We start from the raw sequence: 10,869 nt of genomic DNA on the forward strand, positions 1-10,869 counted from the left end.
TGTTTATTTCTTGTATTATATATTTATCTGTATATGATTTAACAGTTCATTTCTTGTTACATATCTATCTTTATAAATAAATATATTAAATTATCAGCAGTTTGGTTTTATCTCTCTAGAGAACCCTGTCTAACACAGCAGTTATGGCTAGAAGGACCAAATTAATTGACTATAACTCAGTCTTTTCACACTCCCCACCTGCATACAGCAACGAATATAGCCTATCATTTTGTAGTCACTCAATATTATAAATTCCCTTCCTCTCCTCTTTTTCCATAGAACCCTAACTTCTAGCTCACTATCTTATAAACATGTAAACAAATAACTATAATAATGCAACAAATAAACAAATGAACAAGTAAAATAACTGCAATAGTGCAACTAGTGATATGAGCTGATATGACACAGGAGTAGCAGAAAGTAGAAGGCATTTTAGCTGAATCTGGGACAGCGGTTGGCCAAGTGGGCACTGCACCATAAACAGGAGCAAGAACTCACAGTGGAGTAGACTTGCATTATAAGAAACAGAATAAAGATTTCTTCAGGAATCTAAGCTAGTTCATGAAAGAATGAGTAATGTCTATTTAAACGGGAACCATTTATTACTTGTTTTTCTTCTTAAAAGAGAGGAACCGCAAAACAATTCTTAACAAAGCAGAGAAATGAAATTTAGTAAGTATTAAATACAAAAGAAATTCTAAGTATCTGTCAAAAAACAAGACTTGGTGAACTATTTTTGAAGCAAGAAAAAGACCCCTGGGCAAGAAATTTATAGTTATTCTTTTCTAGGTCGGAACTCTCCTGAAAGGAGACAGAGAAAAACCTGGATCTGGAATAAGAGGAAGACATTAGGAATCCATCCAGCACGCGGGCAGATTTGTTAACAAACACATGGAGGGCCGAAAGGATTAGCTATCATAAGAACATGGAATGAACTGAGGGAAATAATATATATATATAAACACACACACACATATATACATATATATATAAAATGTTAGAATAAAAGGTGAAACATTTCTTTCACAGCCATTAAGTGAAGCTAGGCAAAGAGAAAATATACAAATATGATAAAAGGAGGAACTGTTTTTCATGACTCTCTATGAGAAAACATTCCGTATGCTTTACAAAACAATAAACGTGATATTTTCATGTACCCAAACAAGCACGAAGTGAATTTGGGAGTGAAAGGAATGTTTTTAAACACCCTGATGCCCATTCTATACAACAGAGGATCGAAGTGGGGCTAGGGAGGGGGTAGAGGGTGAGTGGGGAGAGGTGAGCAAGGAAGACCTCAAACGAATGACTTGTTTTGGTTTTCCTTTGTCAGGTGCACACAAGGGATAGTTTCGCAATATACAAAGAACTAGAAAGCGATCGCGGAGAAAAGGATCTTAGGAAGTACACACATGCCATTAAAATATAATTGGACTTGCAGGAACAATTACTGAGCTGTACTGTGAGGGGAGCTGTTGGCACATCAGAGCAAAGCGCACGCATGAGCTCACCCACCAGCTCCAGCAAGACCCACTTCCAGCTCGAAGCAGTCATGTTTCAAGACCTCCGATTCCCTAATGCTGACAAGCTAAACAACTTGTTTTGTCTCTGGGAGCTCTTCTCTGGTGATTAACTGCTGATGGTGAATACTAATTACTTCTATGAAAGTACAGGATCGGAGAAGCGGTGTCCTAGTTCCTCGACCTGCGCCTTCACATGCCTTTGAATCCAGAAGGAAACCCAAACCAAGAAGGTCGATTCCTTCTCCTGTGTAAATAATAAATACAGCTCCTTCTGCTTTTTAGCATTGCCCAGCTCACTGACAAAGAAGCGCTCTTTTTCACCTCTGGGCTCCAAACCAAATATAATCACCATAAAGGGGAAGTTTTAAATGCTGCTAATAATCATCTGGATAAACCTGCAGCAAGAGTTTGTGAATTAGTGAACTATCCTTGTCCTCAATTCCCCATGTCCCATGTTGAAAATTTACCCCAAATTGTCAGTTCTTAGGAACTGCACCTCAGATTAAAATCTTCTCACCAGGGAGTCTATGGGAATTTGTTCTTGTGTTTTAAATCCTAAGTGCTTGTTAAACCGCCAACACTGCAAAATTAGAGACCATTAAACAATATAAGGCAGCAAGTGATTAAATCTACCAAATACACATTCAAAGCAGCTTAAGCTACTTTTTAATTAAAAATAAAATATCACTGGCTAAATTCAGATGTCTTAGCTATCCAGAAAAAGTTAGAAGCCTGTTCAAAATGCAAAATGCTGCTGATAAGGCCTGAGAGAAAAAGGGGAGAGGGAGGAGGGGGTGGGCCAGGAAGAGGCTCCTCTGGGTCTCTGCGTCCAGGGCAGCAGGACCTCACAGGGCTGACCCCGTTTGGCTGGTGGGCACTGGGGGCAGAGCTGCAGCAGGCAGGCTCCGTGTGGCTGCTGATTAAGTAAGCTTTATTAGGACGACCTCAAAGGAGCTGGGTGTTCCACCTTCTTGGCAGGGGAAGGAGTTCAGTAACAGCAGCAACCGGGGAAGCAGAGGCATGCGAGTGGACGGCTGGCGGGCCAAAGGAAACCGTGTTATTTTTAAGTAGAACTTACGCTAATTGATAAACGGCTCTCGAAATAGTGATCGGCTTCAGGAGGAAAAGGCACTGCAGCTCCAGAGAATAGATAATAGGATCGCTTGAAAATCGGAAGGGATTTGCGCTGGACAGTTGGAAGTAAATAAACATTGTAGCTTTAAGTTGTCCCTACTTGTTTAAAGTGAAGGGAAGGGCCAGGGGGGTTTACTCAGCCTCGGGCAGGAGGCCAAGAATCTGAAGCTCAGACTTAAGGCTGGGATGATATCATTCACTCTGAAGTCTTGGTACTCACTCTTTCTGAAGCATGAGAAAATTTACTGGTAAAACCTTACCTCACCCACAGTTTTCTTATTTTTAACTCTTTTCTCCCTCTCTGAGCCACCCCCACCAATGATTTTCCCAATATGCGTTCTGCCTTTTCTGCTATGAATTGAGTTCTCGCATCAGATACCATCTTACCTAAAAAGCTTGCCCTGAAGTAAAGCACAGGCACTTGGTAGCTACAGGAATACAAGACATGATACTCATATTTAATCGTGTCCCACTCCACTGCAGACTCGGTCACTTCAGAATCATCAGGGGGGAGCTCTAAATCCTCCTGAAAAAAACAACAACAACAAAAAACGAGTTTGTCAATTAAACAACAACAAAAGGGTGCATGCACTAACATGAAGAGGGAACGAAGGTGAGATTTTCTTCCTGCAGAATAACAGTTAAGTAAATACAGGCCAACGAAGTAGGGAAAGGGAGTCTCCCACATTAATGTTTACCATTTGAGTCCTGGGTAAATAGTAAAACCAGAAAACATTAACATAAAGTAATTCCAGATTGTTTTTAAGAGACAAAGCCGCTCTGGAGAAAGTAATAGGCCAACAGAAAGCACACACACAAAATCCATTTCAACAGCAACTCTGCAAACATTTTTACTATACAATTTTAGCCACAAGCTGATGGCTGTACAAGCTACCTTTTTCCCTACCTGTGATAGCTAAAAACATCCGAACAATTGAACAAGAGCCTGGGAAATGGCCCTAAAGATTCTATTGTACTTGCAAACAATGACTCACTGTGTGCTGAACAATTCCCAGATCCATTTTGAATAAGAAAGTTATTTGCAAGAGGTTGAGTTTGTTAGGCACATTTCAAAAGCTAAGATGAATCTTCACAATTGTGCTATTTGGGTATATTACTACAACAAATCCTGCTTTATGATAGACTAGGTAGCAAATACCAATGGCAACTTAAACAGGGTGCTGTAAGTCTCAATGGTGACAGGAATCTCTCTTCTACCTAATCACCCTTGGGTTGGTTTGTATTTCTTTATCACATGTGGGGGTTGTGAAAAAGAAATCTTACTGTTTTGAAGCGATTAAGGAAGAGGATGAATTAGAATCTGGTTTCATCCTCTATTCAAGTATTTATTTGGGGTGAAGAATTTCCTTTGCAATGAAATCAGTAAAAGGGATGAAGCCGGGTGATTTGGCTCATTTCGACTCCTCATTAAGACAGTTACAACAACAATAAACTGTTGGAAAGAGGCACAGGAAAGATGTCAAAAGTTTATCCATATGAAGTAAGGCTTCCCTGGAGTGAAGTACAAGCACTGCTGTCTCAGATCACTGTCTCCTCCTCCAGGGCCCTGCTCAGAGTCAACTCACCTGGGGAGATTCCAATCTATAAATCACCATCAGAAAGGGCTGCAACATACTGTTTCCACAAAACCCAGGTACATGCTATCAATTAAGCACAATGGGTTAAAATAATCAGAAATAATATTGAAAGATACCTAAAATTAATGAGTTGTGCGAAAGAGGATTGCTAAATCACCAAGTATATGGGTACTTGTGACTTCTCTCACAGCAGGGTTTTTTCAAAGCAGTTTTTAAACAAAATTCTTTCTTATTGTGTCAAAGATTGAAGTGTCCAGCATTTGAAATTTCTCTTCTTTCTGAACATTATGAAAACACTGCACCTTTGCGATGAAGAATGGCAAACACTGCCGAACTACACAAAATGAGAAGTGTAATTCTCGTCCCAGCTATCTCAGATGTGTAACCACGTCTAACAGGTCAGTGTGGTTTTTCATTCCAGAAGCTTGCTATGTTTTGGTGTGTGTGAATGTGTGCATACACGCGCGCGCACACACACACACAGTTGAATCATGCTGCATATACATCTGTCCCTCCATTTGGTTTTTCACTCAAGGATATCTTACATGTCCATGTGCTACCATGTCACTGCTGTGCGGTTAGTTCTTCTTTTCTAGTTTCACAGTATTTTGTGGCATGTGTAAGTCATCATTGGTTCATAGTTCCTATTGTTGATCACAGTTATCTGATACTACAAAATAAAGGCACTAGGGATATCACTGCTGATGTCATATGGCTCTTGGCCAAGCAGAAGACACCAAAAAGATGTTTACTTGTGTTCCACTGACTGCACTAAGGCATTCAATAAATCACATTAAAGAGAATGGGAATTTCAGAACATTTCATTGTGCTCCTACACATATTCTGTACATGGATAAACAGGACAGGGAAGACTGCCTGGTTTAAAGTCAGCAAAATCGTGATTTGTTTGTTCTTACTCTTGGTTCATCTTTCCCATTGTATTTTTGTGGTTGAATTACTTTATTTCTTATACTTATGGATAAGAAATAAAAATTTATTATTGGATGTAAATCAACACATAGAAATATATGCATACACATACAGGAATATATTCAAAACCCAAACCCATTGCCATCAAGTTGATTGCAAGTGAATCCACAATTCTCTCAAATTTCTCAAGAAATGCAATGGGAAAAAATTGGTGAAGCATTTTTGGAGTCTTGTTAAGAATTACATAATGTCTAAGGACTCAAGGTGCTAAAAGACGGCACAGATCTCATGTGAACTGAGGGAGTTTACTATAAATAGTGGAGGACTGGCTAGCTGTTGCTGTTGATGGAGTGGGAGACCCTGTTGGACGGGGCTGTGCAGAGCACATGGGATAACATCTGGGACTGAGGAGCCATGCCCCCTCAGAACCTGGGACTCTGTCTATTTCTGCCATACCTCATCAGCCATGGTTGCCAGATACATGTCTGTAAGATCTTCATGGTGCCTCAAACTCCCTCTATAATGGGTATTTCAAAAGCCTATAAATAACCAACCCTGCAGTTTGATCCTACCTGGAACCCTGATGGCCTATGAGCACTGGAGAAATTCTAGGATCTAGGTGCTGCTTTTGAGGTTCTATCAAATAGTGAAAACCAGAAACAATCTGAAGCGTATGGCAAAGAGTTTCAAAGATGGTCATCAGTGCTCCAAGGGAGACATTATTGTTTGTTAGTTTGTTTTCCAAATCTTTGGAGATTTTGGTTTCATGGTTGGAAGAACCCTCCATCAGCAAGACAGGAATCTTCCAAGAGGATGTCTAATCATTGTAGACCTAAGTTTCAGCAGGGCCTCTGTGGACTGGACGTCATGCCACAATCCTGTGGTGGGAGAGCACCTACCAAATGTAAACATCACTGCAGACTAGACTCGTGAAGCACCCAGGGAGGCCCAGGGTGCTTCCAAATAACCCAGGAGGTGGTCTGCAGTGAGCACTGGGATGCGAAAGACCAAGCACTGGAGGTACAAATAGAACTTGGAATGAAAGATAGTACGGAGGGCCTTTCTTGGAGAAGGCAAACCGCACCTGGATTTATGCTCTGAATCAGGCACCCAATATTTACAAGGAGAGGAGAAATTTCAAAGGCCTTATACACAAATGTGACAAGCTCACTAGTTGAATCGCTGGTTGGCTTTGAGATGGAATTACCTACTTGGATGCTTATGAGGAACCCATTTCCTGGGATCAGAATACCAGGCCAGGAGCCAAGTTAATAAAGAAAGGAGAAGAGCTACCAACTCTGAAGACAACACTGGCATCAAGGGCTCTTTGACCACTTCTGATGAGGATTTTTCAAATGAAAAGTTAGCAGAGGAAGCAAGAGAAAATATTAAGGAGCTACTTAAGCAAGGATTAGTGCAGAAGATAGACAATGAATTAAAAGGATATTAAGAGCAAATAAAATTGGACTGCTTAAAATAAATGAAACAGTGATACTTTTACAGGAGTGTGTATGTGTGTGTTTGCTTTCATTTCTAATATCCAAGTTAGACTTATTTTTTTCTTCCAATGAAATGAGTAAAAGGGGTTTAAGACTTTGCCCATTTGTATTTAGAAGAGTGGCCAGCAGGAGGTCGAATGATACCTCTACCTTTAGAGATAATGTCTGTTGCTGCTGTCTGAGTTTCAAAAATTAAAGGCACAAGAAGACTCCAGGAGCAAAAGAAGTACAATATAGACAGTGTGAAGTTAACTGTTAGTTGCTTCCTTCAAACTGCCATTTGGAAACATCTGTTTTTAAATACATTTTTAACTTTAAAAAAAAAGGGGTGGGGGGAAGGGATTGGTGTGTGCAGATGCAAAGTGGCAGGACCGGCCACAGATTGACTGATGGCTGTTGTGTCTGCTAGATGTTCATTATATTACCCTGTCCATTTTTTTTGAGTATTTAAATTCTCCAAAAATAAATTAGAATATAAAATGTGTACAAAGTATACACACAAAACAAAAAAAGTGTCCAAAACCACATAACAGTATACAGAATCATGCAACTCAAATGGTAAAATGAACTTCAATCTTCCCATCTAACCTAACACTTTGATCTGAACAGTAAGGCCTATAAAGATCAGTGGTTTACCCAATGTAGTTAGAGAGACAGGTAGAACTGGACCTCATTCAGAGCCCTGCTCAGTAGCTTGTAGTATGCTACTTCCCATTTCTATGTATGTATTTTAAACTGATGCTACAAATTACTTATATATGTAATTTGGATTGATGCTTCAGACAATTTAATATCAGTGTTAACATTTTAAGAACATATGTTAATATTTTACTAGGCTGTTTTTTGGTTGTTTTTTTAAATTCTGTGATGTGTGAAGGGCTGAGTATGTTTAATTTGATATTAACAGCTAATAGAAAAAAGAAATCTTATATACATTTTTTTTTAAATGGGACTATTTCATTAAATGAGAAGATACCTGTGTTTAGAGAATTACATTCACTCAAGTAGCTAAAAGATTAAGTGGTTCACATTAATTATAGAAACCTTGAATTTACTGAATTCAATTAACAATAAGTTGACAGTGATCTCTCATTTAGAAAATCTGATATGAATTAAGCTTTATAACTAAATTCCATTAAATAGGGATCATGCTGAAGACACTTCAAAGATATTTTATTGAAAGCAAACCCAAATAGCGTATTGAGCTTTGAAAATAAGATCCATATCTCTATTTGGCTCTCAGAGAAAAGTCACTGAAGGGAGAAAAACTTTTCTCCTATCACTAATAATCTCTATTACTATTACTGAGCAAACAACAGTAATCAGCTGTAGTCATAATATAGCTGACCCTACATGTCCAAGGGCTCTGAGTCTATGAATGTATTCTAATTTGAAGATTTTCTTTTTTAAGTAAGCACTTATGTGGTCGAAAAAACAAACCAAACTCATTGCTATGGAGTGGATTCAGACGCCATGCAGCCCTAAAGGGCAGGGTTGAACTGCCCCAGTGAGTTCCTGAACCTGTACCTCTGCATGGGAGCTGCTGCCACCTCACAGCTACCCAATGAGTCACCACTATGCCGCCAAAGCAGTCCTTTACAGCCTAAGAGGGAGCATAAGTACATTCACATCGTATTCACATGGCTACGGTATTAGAAGTAATCAGCAGAAGATTTAAAAGTGGAGGAGGTGGGTAGGCTCTTTGCTAATGAGTTTTTCCATTTACATATGGGACCTGAGAAAGCTTGGATTTTGGTGTCTGCAAGGGGATCCCGGAATCAATCACCAAGGATACTTTATCCTTTGAGGAAGAGTTGTTGTTTTGTTTAAACTTCTACCCCATTAGAGGTTTAACTCAAATTTAACTGTTGCTATTAGTTACCATTGAGGTTGGGTTTTGTTTTTTTTCCGTTTTATGTCAACCCAAGTGTGCAGAGTAAAACTACACTCAGTTGTCGTGGTTGTAACCTTTGGGAAGAAACCACTACTTTCTGGGTGGATTTGAACCCTCAGCCTTTCAGTTAGTAGTCCAGTGCTTAAACACATGCACCAGCAAAGTCCTAGCCAAAAGTATCAATGTGTGGTGGAGATACCACAGGTTCTGAGACTGTCCTTTGCTACAACCGTGAGTGGACATATAAGCAACCCGATCCCAATTGGAAAATGGACTATGCAACAAACTCTCTGTTAGCAGATCGTCTTAAACCAACCCCCACTTCATGTGTTCAGAGGTGTGAAAGGCTGGCTAGTGACGAAGCCTTTTGATAAACCATTGAAAAATCAATTCCCTAAGAAGGAATTCTAAATATTAAAACAATTACAGTGAATTATAAAAACAATCTACATGAGACGACAAATAGACTGTCTCCATGTTTTGTTTCACATGCTCATCAGTTTATGGGGTCGTGGTCTTTCCCCTCAACCTCTAGCGGAGTCTCTTCTTAAAATCTCCATGACTTTCAAATGGCTGTCACAAGGACCCTTGCAAGCAATGTCACTCTTGGAGAAACTGTAAACGTTGTATCTGGTACATAGAAGAGGGTTCAGCACATGGCAGGCATGTGTTTGAGAGCCTCCAGGGGCATCGCTGAAACAACAAAGGGTGGTCAGCACGATGATCCCAGCAATAGCATCCCACTGAGGCTCCACCTTTCCCAGTAACATTTTCACTCCTACTACTGATTTTATAGAAGAGGGGGAGCGAGGCAGTATTCTTTGCTCTCCCTGCTACATCAGAAGGGAGTGAATTAGCATCAGCATGGCCAATGTGGGTTCCCACTGAGAGGAAGTATCTGTCTCCAGTGTGGGATTAAATCCTCCTCTGCAGACTGGCATGCTCAAGGGCAAGGCAGGAGGGGAGAGGGCTCCAAAGCCAGCCAGAGCACATCTGGCAGCTTTCTGGGTATTTCCAACTGGCTCTATTGTGCTTCTTCGGCTCTGTTTCCTTTAAGAAACACTGCTCCAGAGACAGCATGTGCCCGGAGCTGGGCAGCTAGCAAATAGGCTAAATAAAGGTAGAAGCAGAAAAGAAGCTGTCTCTTAGATTCTATGCTAGAGAACACAGGTTCTCAGGCAAGAAGGAGGAGGAGTGATGCTTAACAGTAGCTAGAGTATGTTAATTAGTTCTTACTACCTTATCGTGTAAAAAAGACACTGTTGAAAAATAGTTTTGTAATGAGAAGGGATAAAAAGGACTGAAAAAACAAGTTAAGTCTCATCTTTTTGAGATGTCTGCTGTGCAGGAACAATGTTTACACCGAAATCCACAAGAATTAGCAGAATAAGGGACTTGAAAAGCCGAAATTTCTTATTAAAGTCATGACCACCTCAAGGAAGAAGGAAAGATTTTTCACCTGGTTCTCTGGCTTCTGAAGTCAGTCAAAATGTGTATCTACCCAGTTACCCTTTAAGGTTAGGTAATTAAGACTAGCATCAGTTATAAGGTTTTCTAGTTTTTCTACAGGCAGTGGTGGCTCAGTAATAGGATTCTCATCTCCCCCAGAGAAGACCTGGGTTGGATTCCCAGCCAACGCACCTCTTCAGCTGCCACCACCTAGCTTGTATGTTGCTATGAGACTGAACACATTGTAGTGTGATTTCCAGACTAAGATGGACTAGGAAGGAAAGCCAAGTGATCTTCTGAAAATCAGACAGTGAAAGCCCAATGGATCCCAATGGTGAGATCTGCATCCAGCCATGGGGAGGGTCCCTAATCTGACAGCATCTACTTTCAATGAGCATGAGCTCTTCATGGCTCAAGAGCAGCTAACAATGACGTAGTTTTTTAAGCACTTATGGACACTATACTATTTGGCCTCAAGGCCATCCCACCAGTAAGAAATACAGCTGGGACACAAACTTAATTAAATCTTCAAGCTCCAATCGTGGGACTTTTTTAACTTTGCAAAAGATCATTAGATTCATAGGGGTGGTGAATGTTAAACATGTATTCCCAGGTTTCATCATAAAATTTGGATTCAGTAGGTCTACAGTGAGGTTTAGGGAGACAGGGTGTCATGGTGGGTGAGGAGCTGGGCTTCTAAAAGCAAGCCTAACAATTCAAATTCACTTGCCTCTGAAGAAGACAGTTGAGGATTTCTGCTCCCATAAAAGTTTACAGTCTCAGAAATTCGACATATAAGGTTGTTATGAGTCAGAATCAACTCAATGGCAGTGGGTTGGGTTAGG

At 40.2% G+C, this 10,869-nt stretch overlaps 1 protein-coding gene and 1 pseudogene across 1 annotated transcript in view; one reads left to right on the forward strand and one right to left on the reverse strand.

The window, feature by feature from the left end:
* ATG10 (autophagy related 10) overlaps positions 1-10,869 on the reverse strand; it is a 376,082-nt gene that overhangs the window by 126,469 nt on the left and 238,744 nt on the right. The window contains exon 4 of the mRNA XM_004703653.3: positions 3,042-3,180. Within this exon, the coding sequence (XP_004703710.1) occupies positions 3,042-3,180 (139 nt within the window). The remainder of the gene's footprint in view (positions 1-3,041; positions 3,181-10,869) is intronic.
* Positions 5,597-6,632, forward strand: LOC115873715 (annotated as a pseudogene).

This window comes from Echinops telfairi, unplaced genomic scaffold (assembly GCF_000313985.2).
Source record: "Echinops telfairi isolate 266 unplaced genomic scaffold, ASM31398v2 ScPeMD7_7469;HRSCAF=8507_1, whole genome shotgun sequence".
Taxonomy (NCBI): domain Eukaryota; kingdom Metazoa; phylum Chordata; class Mammalia; order Afrosoricida; family Tenrecidae; genus Echinops; species Echinops telfairi.